The sequence below is a fragment of the Myxine glutinosa genome, chromosome 12, assembly GCF_964187855.1.
Source record: "Myxine glutinosa chromosome 12, kmMyxGlut1.1, whole genome shotgun sequence".
Lineage (NCBI taxonomy): Eukaryota > Metazoa > Chordata > Myxini > Myxiniformes > Myxinidae > Myxine > Myxine glutinosa.
In genome coordinates this window covers 75759181-75773071 of record NC_136272.1, presented here as the reverse complement: position 1 = coordinate 75773071, position 13891 = coordinate 75759181, and the positions used below count along the sequence as shown (strand labels likewise).

At 42.8% G+C, this 13891-nt stretch overlaps 2 protein-coding genes across 3 annotated transcripts in view; one reads left to right on the top strand and one right to left on the bottom strand.

Annotated features, from left to right (window-relative positions):
* Window positions 1-1818: 1818 nt before the first annotated feature.
* The window catches only part of VPS25 (vacuolar protein sorting 25 homolog), a 53745-nt gene continuing 41672 nt past the window's right edge, over window positions 1819-13891 (bottom strand). Inside the window, exons 1-6 of one of the 2 annotated variants that reach the window (XM_078766034.1) lie at window positions 12075-12162; window positions 6670-6815; window positions 5812-5865; window positions 4874-4962; window positions 3838-3913; window positions 1819-2361 (exon numbers count right to left, since the gene is read on the bottom strand). In XM_078766034.1, the coding sequence (XP_078622160.1) occupies window positions 2249-2361; window positions 3838-3913; window positions 4874-4962; window positions 5812-5865; window positions 6670-6815; window positions 12075-12121 (525 nt within the window). In that variant the 5' untranslated portion in view covers window positions 12122-12162 and the 3' untranslated portion in view covers window positions 1819-2248. Of the gene's footprint in view, window positions 2362-3837; window positions 3914-4873; window positions 4963-5811; window positions 5866-6669; window positions 6816-12074; window positions 12163-13891 lie in introns of those variants that run through there. The other variant, XM_078766033.1, reaches the window with a different exon arrangement.
* Window positions 12962-13891, top strand: part of DAP (death associated protein) — a 50076-nt gene continuing 49146 nt past the window's right edge. The window contains exon 1 of the mRNA XM_068103228.2: window positions 12962-13144. Coding sequence (XP_067959329.1) covers window positions 13093-13144 — 52 coding nt within the window. The 5' untranslated portion in view covers window positions 12962-13092. The remainder of the gene's footprint in view (window positions 13145-13891) is intronic.

The window sequence follows — 13891 nt, the reverse complement described above, 5'->3', positions numbered from 1 at the left end:
ACTCTATCAGTCGGACACAAAACGTAAACTGTTCGGCCTGGTGGAGGTATGTGCTCTATCAAGCACATGCTAGTATTTTCACGATTTTAACTGTATCAAAGAAGTGGTGGTTTGTGTAAAAGTAGCTCGAAAAGAGGTGCTTAGCTCGGCACAGATGCCACTCTTCTTCTTTCCTTTACTCTGCCTCGAGAGAAGCTTCTTCTATGTGAGTGAAAATGTCATCTCAGAGAATGCGGAGTATTTCAACACTATAGTTGATACAACTGTTAAACTTAGTCAACGAGTTACATAAGATATCAGTGCTGGATAACTGCCAAAGTTATCCAATCTATGTTCGTTCCCTAGCATTTTATTGTACCATAAAAGTAAGCTGTACAAGTCATTTGCCCACCAGTGCCTGCCTATGGCTGCTTGGTTGCATCATTTTCTGGGTGTGTATGGCTGAATCACTGATGCAGCGTCCGTTACCAGTAAGCTGGTACTCATTTTGCCAACCTCAGAAGGATGACAGCCTGTGATTTGGCTCTAAAGGGTATTTTTGATTCATTGATTAATCTATCCATCAATTAATTATTTAATTATTCGATTAATGCCTGATTAATAAATTATTCGATTAATGAATTTGATTAATGAATTAATGACAATGACTTGGTGGTGGTTTAAGTATTATATTAGCCAATTGATTAATAATTTAATTATTTTATTATTATTATTTATTTATTTTCATTAAAAAAAAAAGCCACCTTTTAGAGGCCATTTTTTCCCCGCAAAGCGGGGGTTGGCCTTTTTCGGGCACCGTGGTTGTTGTTTTTTGGTCCCCTTTTTGAAGCAATGTTTTACGGCCGGATGCCCTTCCTGCCGCCAACCCTGTTTGTCGCCTTTTACGACAAGCAGGGAATTACCAGTGAACTGGTACTCAATTAGCCGACCTCAGAAGGATGACAGGCTGAGTCAACGCCCCTGGCGTTAATTCAGCGATCGACCGGGATTCGAACCCAGGATCCTTGGATCCTAAGCTGGCACCCTAGCCACGAAGCCAACACCAGGGCTCATTAATCATTTTTAAAATTAATTTTATTAATTAATAATGTTCATTATTAATCATATTTATTTTCTTTCTCATGTGGACATCTCAGGCACCTTTTGAGTGAGGAAGCTGATATTTGGACACGACAGTGACCAAGTGATATGGCTATAAATGATATTTTTGATTAACGAATTAATTTTTTTAAATTAATGACTTTAATTAATTTTCAAAAAGTTATAGCTTCGGATGAAATAGTGGTGGTTGATGGTTAGTTAGTATGCTATTAGCTAAATGATCAATAAATTATTTTATGATTATTATTTATCGATTTTAATTACGCAATTAATCAATCAATTTTTGTGCACCTCTCCCTCCCAAAAGGGTCTACGTGCTACACGGCGGCATTGCTGGGTGCCCCGACAATGCCGCGCTGGAGGGTATTTATTTATTTGGCATGGGGGCGGTGTACTTTGAATGTATCTGTACTTGTTACTCTCTCTTTTGAAAACCCTTTGGTTCACATCATAATTTCCTGCCACTTTTAAATTCCAAGTCACAAGCGCAAGTTCAGCATCAAAACTGCATCGTGATATTTTATGCGCATAAAAATGCCACAAATGCTCGAATGATCCTAGAAGATCAACATGAACGCAGCTCCCGAGTGCAGAGCAGTATGTAGTACGACAATGATGCAATTCGGCAAAAGGATGACAAAAAAAGGATGCCCGTTTGGGAATATAAAGTACAAAACCAGCTTCATGATAGTTACCAATATCATCAACCCTTAATAGTGTAGTTATCAACATTTATTTGAGAAATAGCTCGATAATAATTATATGTTGCCACGTGATGGTTGCAAAATGTAGCAACAGGAAAGCAGGGGGGAGAGGCGGGGGAGGGCGGTCTACCCCTTCACCAAACAGTTTTAGTGCAGGAAAAATCCATATCAGAATCACAAGAAATGGAAGGGCTTGTAAAGATGCAAGGATGATTCAACAATGCCAGGTGGGGCTGCAGTTTGGCCCACAGTGCACCACAGGAAGTGCAGTCCTGAAGGACTGGGAAAAGCTTTTTTGGTTTAGATATACAAACCCAACAACTTCCAGGAAAGCCTCATTGGTCATGCAATGCAAAAATAAAAGCCTATTTCTCTCCTCACATGCTCTCATCTCCCCTACCCCACCACCTCCTTCTGCAGCCCCTCCACACACAACCAACAGGTTAGAAAAATTTGACGCCTTGGCCCTCCCCAACACCAAAAACCTCAGCTTTTCCCTCATCTTGGAGGCACTGTAGAGCGCGCAGCATCAGCCATTCCTCCAATCCATGGAACTCTACATATGCAAGTTAGGAGGGTGCAACAGGAAAAAAGGAGAGAAGGGGTGCAGGAAGAGCAAGAGTGAAGGCAATGAAAATATCATCGATACATCTCGTTTTTCTGACATTTATGAGTACATACCTGCTTCCCCATGTTCCCCACAGCTAAATACTTCATTTTTATTTGTAAATAAAAGGTACAAACGTTTCGGGGTACCCTTGGTCCTTAGTTTCATGAGCAATGAAAACTGTTCAATCTATGAGATGCAAACATTTGCACGGTTTGGTGTTAAAGCAGGCGAAAATATCGCCAGAACCCCAGGAAAAGTCCTGCTATAACCTCCAGGGGACACTGCATCAGGAGCACAGCTGCGACTCCGACAAATTATACTACCTTCAGTCATGTGCTGCATACGAAAGAAATAGAAGCAGGGCTAAAAGGGGCATAAAACATGGCTGAAACAGCTATGCAATTGAGAAAACGTACAAATGTAGAATTAGAGTTGATGAAAATGAAATTCATCATCAAGAGGAGATACCAACCAGAACCAGAGTATAAAAACTGTTTTATGCTGCTGAAGATAGGGTACTTGGATACCAATAATCTATATAATAATAGCGTAAGGACTCGACTTTGTTATCCCTTTAACGCCGCACCCAGTGACCCGATGCCCACGGCACTAATGGATTTACGATCTACGAACCGCGCTCTTTGTTTATCACGTACAGCCATACTCGAAAAATCTGAATTAGCCGACGTTGGGGCCTAAAAGCATCCGATTAACTGCCGATACGACGCCATCTTACGACGCCATCGTATTGGCGTCTGCTGGGCGAAGGCGAAGCAAGCCGTCCGCTGATTGGACAGGCGAAGGCGAAAGCAAGCCGTCCACTGAGTGGACAATCCAGAGCATGCATTTGTGCCGGTGTCGGCGATCGTTGTGCATATACGCACTCTTCATTCTCATCTTTCTTCCTAACTCTTACTCGGACAAGCAAATCCCCTATGCCATCCATAATGGTACACCCTATCCATACACCACATCCTCCCTTCCGTGGATGTTCCACGGGTTTCGGCTTGTAATAATGAAAGGCCATACTTTCGGCAGGGCTGTCACAACGAGTCGAGAAACATTTAAAGTCCAGAACCAATCCTGGACAGAATGCCACTCCGTCACAGGATAGTAGACTCAAGAATCAGTTATTTCTAATTTGTTCAGGGTGTCAGTGATAACTCGCCTCCTCCTCGCAAAAGGATCTTTAACCTCCAACAACGACAAGTGCTGGCTGACGGGACCTCCGGCTTAACGGCAATCCGAGAGACGATGCACACATTGATGCATAGCCCTGCATGTGAAACACCAGGATGACAGTTTACAGCTGGATCGAGATTCAAACCCAGGAAGAATAGCGCAAAGGAGAGTGCGCGTACCTCTGAATTATCACGCAGAACTGGCGACTAAAACCATCACAAATACAATACGAATACTCACCTTCTTTTACGGTATCCTCCCCGTTGACGAGTTCATACAAGGTGCACACGGTATTCGTCAAACCCACTTTGATTACCTGATGAAGAACACACGGTGGTTAATATCTAAAACTCATACTTGGGCAACATAAAAACATTTCTTCTGATTCTTATTCCACATGACCGACATGCATCCTGTCCATCGACATGCATCCATTCCACATTACCAAACAATGCTGCGTCAGGACATCATAGCAAAATCACGGATGGACACCAGTGTTGGCTGTCGCTCAATAAGCCATAAATTGTGAAAAAGCTCCAATCAATAGATATTAAATGGGCCATGTTGTTCGATTCCAATCTATTTAATAGTGATACATTACATTAACCTTCGCCGTAATGTATGCTGCCCATCAGTGGGTATCGAATGATATGCATTTTGTTGCTTCACCAGAACTATCTTCACCATCTGCAAAAACTCTCCCTCTTTCTGCAAGCTCAGGCCGCTCCTCCGCAACTTTGTATGAAGGGTGGTGGAGAATGGGATGGGAGGATAGGTCTTCTGATTTCAAGGGGTGGTGCAGGTCTTCTGATTTCAAGTGGTGGTGCGGGTCTTCTGATTTCAAGGGGTGGTGCGGGTCTTCTGATTTCAAGGGGTGGTGCGGGTCTTCTGATTTCAAGGGGTGGTGCGGGTCTTCTGATTTCAAGGGGTGGTGGGGGGTCTTCTGATTTCAAGGGGTGGTGGGGGTCTTCTGCTTTCAAGGAGGTGGGTGTGGTATTTTGTTTTATTGGGGATGGGTGGAGGTCTCTTATTTCAAGGGAATGGGTGGGGGCTCTTATTTCAAGAGGGATGGGTGGGGGCTCTTATTTCAAGAGGGATGGGTGGGGGGCTCTTATTTGAAAGGGGGTGAGGGTATGCATTTTCCTGCTTCAATTTCAATGCATCCTTCATAACTGGAGGAAGAAGAATCTCATTGTAGCACACCATCTTGCTTTGGATGAATTATTGGAGAGGAAGAGTGTCTTTTAATCGTTTTGCAACATTCATCACTGCATACCCATTGGTACAGAAGGTTCCCCCACTCCTCAGGCCTCCTCCAGAGCACCAGGCAGCGGTTCTTTCCTTTGTCCTGCCATTCTACATTGCCTGAAGACAAAGGATCGGATCACATGGCAATATTACTGATGGCAGCATCACACTTGGGCATGTCCCAAACTCAAAACTTACATTCCACAATCATTACAGAACATGAAATACATTTCAGACGTTTACTGGGGGGGGGGGGGGGGGGGGGGGGGGGGAGGTTAAGGTAAGATGGTTTAATGGTGAGAGCATCTGCTCTGAGTCTGCGAGGACGGCGGTTCAAACCATGTCCAAGTCACACCAAAGATTTTAAAATCACACCAAAGTACTTGCCGTTTCCTTGATTGATGCTCAATATTTAAATGATTAGAGCACAGATAAACAACCATATGTTGGTAATAATAGCACAGGCTTTGATGGGTGCCCGGACGGCTTCCTCTGGCATCGACGTTCCTTGTAAGGAAACTCGTATTATATATATATATATATATATATATATATATATATATATATATATATATATATATATATATATATATATAAGGTAAGTTATTGACCAAAGTTGGAGGTGACATGGTTTCTATGGCTTCTACGAAGAGGAGGGAGGTGCATTACTGATTCCAATAGCAACAGTTGTTGGTCTCTTACTCCCAGCAAGCTGGTACTCATTTTGCCACCATCAAAAGGACGACAGGCTGAGTGGGCCCATTTGGTATTATTTTGGCACAGCTGGGATTTGAACTCAGCTCCTTAACATCCGAAGTAAACTGTCTTAACCATTAAGTGACCACCAGGATTGGGAGCGAAAGGAAATAATAAATAAAAGTACACAAGAGGTGATAAAGTGAAGGTGTAGTGGATTACAAAGATGGACAAGACGAATGAAAAAAAATGTTATGGGTAACAACTCACCTTTTTTTCTTAATTCCTCAAGGACTATAATGACAACTTCCGATGGAAGCTTTCCTATGCATCTGTCAAGGAAAGTTCATGAACAATACAAATGTATGATGTCAATGTGAATTCCATCTCTTTATTGTTACATTCCACATTATATGTTGCATTCCATGTTACATTCCCTGAGATGTGCATGGAAGAAGTTTCGGGAATTGAGTGGCGTGCTGATGAGGAGGGGAGTGTCGTTGAAGCTGAAGGGAAAGGTGTATGCTGCATGTGTGAGAAGTGTTATGATTTATGGGAGCGAGACATGGGTAATGAACGTAGAGCAGCAACGAAGGCTGGAAAGGGTGGAAATGCGAATGGTTCGACGGATGTGCGGAGTATCGTCGAGAGAGAGGAAGACAAATGATGAATTGCGAAAGATGATGTGAATAGAGCCTGTGATTGATGCTGTGAAGAGGAACAGGTTGAGATGGTTTGGTCATGTGTTGAGGAAGGATGAAAGTGACTGGTTGAGAAGAGTGATGGAAATGAATGTAGAAGGAAGTAGAGGACGGGGAAGACCGAGAAAGACTTGGCTAAAGATGGTGGAAGAAGAAATGTGGACAAGGGGGTTAACAAGGGGTGATGCAGAAAATAGGGCAAAATGGAGAAGATTGTCATGGGGACCGCAAGGCTAACCCCCGCTCTAGCAGGGAAAATGGCCTTTAAAATGCATGTTGTTGTTGTTGTTGTTGTATTGTTACATTCCACAAACTCCAGCAATGGAAAATAAAAAATAAATCTGCTTCTTGGTGTGCTGGACGAGATGGAACAACACAAACTAGTGAATTCTGAAGCACAAAAGGCCCGACAACTATCGCAGGATACTCTGGATTTGTCGATTGTTAAACAAGACACTCTCTTGTGCTTCCTGGAGGTCCAGTGCGTAGAGGCGATGATGTCGACAATACTCCAGTACAAGGGAACACCAAGCAGCCAGCTGCTTTTGTCGGGTCTCCATGTTGGGTTGAAGACTGAAAGGCCAAAGGTGAGAGCTAGAACAACTACATATAATAAAACTAATACAGAGCATTGAACAATGCAAAGTACAGTGACCTCTGTACTTTGTAATTGTGAAGTGAAGTATTAGAACAGTGAAGTCAAATTTGTTATTATTGCTATACACTTAAGAAATTTGGATTTGACATCAAAAGATGAATATGAGGTAAGAATACAGAAGGTCATCTTTTATTTCTTGGTATTTATATGCATATATGTTGTACCACTGCAGAACAATAGCACTTTGTATGTTCAGTCCCCCCCATTTTAGTTGTATTGGAAAATATTAACTTGAAGTAAATGAGAGCAGTAAAAAGTTTGTACCCCGTATTTGGTTGCATATCGCTTGCATGCAACTAGATGGTATTCATAGAATACTTACCCTGCGCAGTCAACTTGTTGTGAGCCAACTCTTCTGTTTTTGAACATTTTTTTTCTCTAATGCAATTGTTGCATAGATCACGCCCAATACATTTCAAACTGATCAGACTAAGCGTTGTGCCTGTCCAATTATGACGTCATAATTATGGCACCAATGACGTCGTCGTTAACACCTATTCCCCATATGGAGTTCTTTACAATGAGCCCTGTTTCAAATTTTTCCATGCAGCGGTTTTGGAGATAGAGGTGCAACTATTTTCGATTTTTTCCCGAGATGGCGTCTGCACCACGTGACCTATGACGTCATGATTATCATTAAAATATTCTACCGGAGGAGCCGCACATATTTTTAAAATTTTGTGTCCATCGGTCTAACAGTTGCAGAGGAATTTTTGTTTTATTCATACTGATCAGATCAAGCGTTGTACTTGTCGAATTATGACATCATAATGTCATGTCATCATGGTCTGACGCCGGCAACCTCAACATTCTCATCCTCCTCGACCTCAGCGCCGCCTTTGACACCATCAATCACACCATCCTCCTCACCCGACTTGAAACCACCTTTAACATTACCGGCACTGCTCTCTCTTGGATCAAATCTTACCTCTCTGACAGACGCCAGTTCATCTCCATCAATAACTGCAAATCCCCCACTGCTCCCCTCCCCCAAGGTGTCCCCCAAGGTTCAGTTCTTGGCCCCCTCCTCTTCATCCTGTACCTGTCCCCCCCCCTTGGTCACTTAATCTGCCGTCATGGTCTCCAATTCCACTGCTTCGCCGATGACATCCAGCTTTTCATCTCCACCAAGTCCATCTCCACCGCCACCCACTCTATCCTGACAAACTGCATCACTGAAATAAAATCCTGGCTTCAAATCAACTTCCTCAAACTAAACTATGATAAATCTGAAATAATCATCATTGGCCCAAAAACGCTCACCAAATCCACCCATAACTTTGCCCTCAACATTGATGGTTTCCCAGTATCCACCTCCCCTCACATCCGGAATCTTGGCATCTTTGACCAAACCCTCTCCTTCGACAAATACACTAAATAGATCACAAAGACAGCCTTCTTTCACCTGAAAAACATCGCCCGTCTCCGTCCATCCCTCTCCTCCATGGCTGCAGAAACCCTCATCCACGCCTTCATCACCTCCCGCCTGGACTACTACAACAGCCTCCTCCATGGTTCACCCTCAATAATCACCAATAAACTCCAATACATTCAGAACTCCGCTGCCCGTCTACTCACCCATTCCCGGACCCGTGACCACATCACCCCCATCCTTTTTAAGCTTCACTGGCTCCCCATCCCCCACAGAATCCAGTACAAAATCCTCCTCTTGACCTACAAAGCCCTCCATAACCTGGCCCCATCCTACCTGACTGACCTCCTCTCCAGACACACTCCCACCCGCAACCTCCGCTCTGCTGGTACCAACCTCCTGACCCCCTCCATCCGGACCAAATTCAGATCCTGGGGGAACAGGGCCTTCTCCATCGCTGCTCCCACCCTCTGGAACTCACTACCTCACACCATCAGAGACTCCTCCTCACTCACCACATTCAAAACATCACTCAAGACCCACCTGTTCAACACTGCATTCAACATTTAACCCACAGCATTTAACCCCTGACTATCTCTTCTCCTTCTCCTTCCTTTTGCTTTGATTATTTACCTATTGATTTTTGTCTTTTTGCATTTGTTTTTTGTACTCTGTCAAAGCGCCTTTGGGCTTCTTGAAAAGCGCTATATAAAATAAATGTATTATTATTATTATTATTATTATTATCATAATTAAGGCACTGATGACATCATCATCAACATATCTATTCCCCATGGTGAGTACTTGACAATGAGCCATGTTTCAAATTTTTTTCCATTGAGCGGTTTGGGAAATATAGTGTAACGTTTTTCCAAGATGGCGCCTGTACCACGTGACCGATGACGTCATAATCATCCTTAAAATATTCCACAGGAAGAGGCCCTCCTCTGGTGAAAATTTCATGTCAATCGGACCAACGCTTGCCGAGAAAATGAATTTTTAAAATGCAGACAGGTACGGCACACGTACAGTGCATGCAGAAAGTATTCAGACCCCTTCACTTTTTTCACATTTTGTTATGTTGCAGCCTTATGCTGAATTCGTTTAAATTCATTTTTTTCCCTCATCAATCTACACTCAATACCCCATAATGACAGAGGGAAAACAGGATTTAAGAAAGTTTTGCAAATTTATTAAAAAGAAAAAACTGAAATATCACATTGATATAAGTATTCATACCCTTTGCTATGACACTTGAAATTTAGCTCAGGTGCCTCCCATTTCTCTTGATCATCTTTGAGATGTTTCTCCACCTTGATTGGAGTCCACCTGTGGTAAACTCAATTGATTGGACATGATTTGGAAAGGCACACACCTGTCTATATAAGGTCTCACAGCTGACAATGCATATCAGAGCAAAAACCAAGCCATGAGGTCGAAGGAACTGCCTGCAGAGCTCAGAGACAGGATTGTGTCGAGGCACAGATCTGGGGAAGCCTACAAAAAAGTTTCTGCTGCATTGAAGGTTCCCAAGAGCACAGTGGCCTCCATAATTCTTAAATGGAAGAAGTTTGGAACAACCAGGAGTCTTCCTCGAGCTGGCCGCCCGGCCAAACTGAGCAATCGGGGGAGAAGGGCCTTGGTAAGAGGTGACCAAGAACCCGATGGTCACTCTGGCTGAGCTCCAGAGATCCTGTGTGGAGATGGGAGAAACTTCCAGAAGGACAACCATCACTGCAACACTCTACCGATCTGGGCTCTATGACAGAGTGGCCAGACGGAAGCTTCTCCTCAGTGAAAGACACATGAAAGCCCACAGAATCTTATTTCTCACAGTCTGAGAGTCCTTTAGGTGCTTTTTTGCAAACTCCAAGCGGGCTTTAATATTTTGATATTTGGAGAAATCCCGACATCCGTGAGGTAAGTTTTACTTACAGAACTGAGTGAAGATCTACTGTAATCTATATACCCCACAATGGTTGGGTAAATAACATGACCCTTCCTGCTGTTGCCGTTTTTCGTAGCTGCCTTTTGAAACCCACCAATTGATGTTTTGTTTTGAAAACCACCAATGAAACCCACTTTTCCTGCTGTTTAACACGAAACTGGAAGGATGCAAGCCTGGGGGTGTGCAACACTTACCAAGCAGCTAGCTAGCGCTTGCCAAGCCAGCCATTCCTTAACGGTTTTGAATGGAATGCTTGCACGAATGCTTAAACCACTTGGCAAACTCTCCACAAGAAACTTGGTAAATGAACACACACCCAATGTTCTTGAGACCCGACCATAGATCGACTGTAATGTTTCTACCCCAAAGAGGAATGACCCTTCCTGCAGCTCCCGAAGTGAGTGGGTGTACAAGTAAAGTAAAATGTCAGTCGGTGGTCAGCCATCGTAATGACATCATAGACGTAATGACGAAGCGTGACGGCCGGACACAACTGCTGCTACTTTAATAAATAGAAAATGATATATTTTAACCTCCAGTAACTTTGCAGTCTCTGCGAAGGGATTAGTGTTCCGATTACATTTACGGTAATATTAATGTTACGTTATCATTATTCTGAAAATTATATTACTTTTTAAAAATCTGCAGCTAATTTCTTACTTCCGCGTTATTTGTACCGTACACCACTTATCACTGAGTCATGAACCATACACCGCTTCAATCTAGAAACTTTGCAATAACGACAAAGGGATTGCAGTGTTATGATTATATTTACTATATTATTCGTATTAACGCTATTATTATTACGAAAACAATACTACTGTATTAAGAAAGCTGGCTTAATTTGTCCGAAGCGGCCTGAAGGTGAGCCATGAAGGCATGAAGCCCAAGGCCTATAAGTACTGTGTCGTTGGAAGATCCGTAACGCCGATGCTTTTGATATTTGATGATCATTTTAACAATCGATTTGTTTGTGTTTCACACTGAATGAAAAAACGTGAAGGTGGATCATGGCGATTGTGATATATGACAGGTTCGACGATATGTTCGGCCTGAACGACATTGGAATCAAAATGCCGGAGTACGGAGTCAGCCGTTGTACGCTGTAATGACGTCAGATGTAATCACATCACCCTGTCATGTGACCATATCCTCAGCTCTGATTGGTATACATTTGAGGGGATATACATACATACATACGGACAAACACTGTTCTAGACTGCTTTGCCCAATAGGCTACGCTGTAAAAAAATATTGTAAACTAATTTACGGGTTCGCCATTCACAGTTTCGCAAACTTAGTACATGGATTTTACACAGTAAAATTTTACACAGCTCCCACAGTTTTGGGGCCAACTCTACAATTTTTTTTTTGTCCTGCTTTTGGGGACCCCGCATGCGTCTTAAAGTGGGTGATAGTTTTCAAAGCATTTCGCAATTAAAAAAAAATTTTTTTTCCGAGATTTTGGTCTCCCACCCGTGTGTGATGCTATTCTATAATAGTACATTGCTATTCTATTTTAAAAAAAAAAAAATTGCAAAATAAATGTCCCAATCATTCCAGACTTTGGAAACTGTGTACATCGTCAAGCAGATTATGAAATATCATTGTACTTTTTACATCGTCCGTTCAGGGGGGAATAACAAGCAAGCCAATTGATATAAACTACATTCATTGGAAAGGAGACATTGACATTGCATAGAGAATAGCTGCGAGTACATGTTTACATCTACAGTCTACACCACCTGCTCGGGTAACTCTCATTGGGCAATAAAGCACTACCAAACAAGAGGTTGAGGAACCTTTCCGAATAGTGGATACTTGTTAAATCTATCAGGTGGTGGTCTTGCTCACGTGAAGAAAGGCTGAAAGCTGTACTGCCAGGGCCAAGAAAAGCCCATAGTGATGCCTGCGATCGGTCTTACTAACGAAATCGCTTCATTTCCGGCTTTTGTAAAATAATATTTTTTTAAATTCCATATTCATAAAAGATACGAATAAACTGCATCTCCTTGTCATACTTATTTAGGTGGGTATTTTCACTGTCAATAAAACAAAATACCTACTTTTCTGTTGACTTTTGTTGAACATACACCTCCCAACGCAAACAAACTTGTATTGCATATACCGGAAATGGTAACCCAATTGTAAGGTCGATTATCCAATGGTAAGAAAACAAAAACAAAAGACGAATTGGAAATGCTAAAAACAAATGTAAAAAATCAAAATTTTTAAACGTTGTGGGAGAAGGTATGAAAGATAAGTCAGAAAAGTAGAACAAAACCGGCAATTCGCTTCAACCGTTTTGACAATAAGGTTTAATATTTTTTTTCCCCCTCTCAGGTTATTTAAAACTATAAAACTATTATCCTCAGATCTACTCCGTTAATTTTATTTAGAAACATCATGAATCAAAGGAGTTGAACAGCGCCGCTAAAGCAACGGTCGTATACACCGCCTCATTTGGCATCGTCTTTGCAGAGAGACTCGACGCAAATCAAAACCATCGAAAGTCGAATTAGCTTTGCATATCGTGCTATACTTGGACTTTATTACGTAAGCACGTTTAGTCGGACCTTCTATGGCTTAAATTGAAAATGCCATTTAATTTCCTTGCTTCATGAAGTTCATGGCACCGCAAAGTACAGCCTCATTAAGGCTTAATCGATACATCTGGCGGTCCTCACAGTCACACTTGTACACAATCGATGAAACTCCCACTGCTTTCCTCCGCCCTCATCCACTCCCACAACGTCCCCGCCCTATTCCCGCCACGTTGGCAGCAAGCGTCGTCCTGTGCTCGTTCCTCATCTCGTCTAATCCTTCCTAAATCGTCCGGGTGCCTTCCCCTGACACTTCAGTCCTGCCGAAGATGGCATCACCTCCGAAGGAGCCACAGCTGAAAGCAGGGCACCCTCCGGCGGGTAAGGGGCCTCGCCCCGAGCTCCACGCACTTTGCGCAACTGTGTTTATTTATTAGTTCAACGTTTCGCTTTTTCCGTAATTCCTGAGGGCGGAGATTAGCAAATCAATTACTAACAGCAATACACCGCTTAAACGGCATTTAATTTTAACCGGCAGTGTACGTGTGAAGGGTAAATTCAAACAATTATGTGCTGTATAAAACGACAAACAAACGATGCTTGCAATTTGTAAATGTGAAAATGTTCAATTGGGAAGGCAATAGCAAACAGTCAGTACGCCGTACGGTACGTCAGAATCCAAGCAATACATCACTGTTAGAAACGCTAATCCTTGGGGACCGTTGTTATTTATCATATGCATGTTTGATTGGGACACGACGTGAAGAGTCAGCTTTCCCAATTTGACGTAGATGACGCAAAGCTTGGCGATAAAGGGCCGTACGTACACAAAATACGCAACACTTTTTTTTGGCACCTCCCCCTCCCCTTTGTAATGCGTGGGGGGGGGGGGGGGGGGTGTTTCGTTAACAAACTTGGTTACTGCTTGCCAAACGGCTCGCTTGATTCTAGGCGCTCAAGCAAGTACTCTAACGGAACGGAGCGCTCGGCACCGCTTAAAAACATGGCGGTCTCCATGGGAAAACTGCTGTGGTGGTACTCAAAAAAAAATGCTGTCTGGGAAGTTTGTTATCAATTTCACTTGATCCTCTTGTGACAACTTTCCAAAACGAATCGATTGTGCGAGCA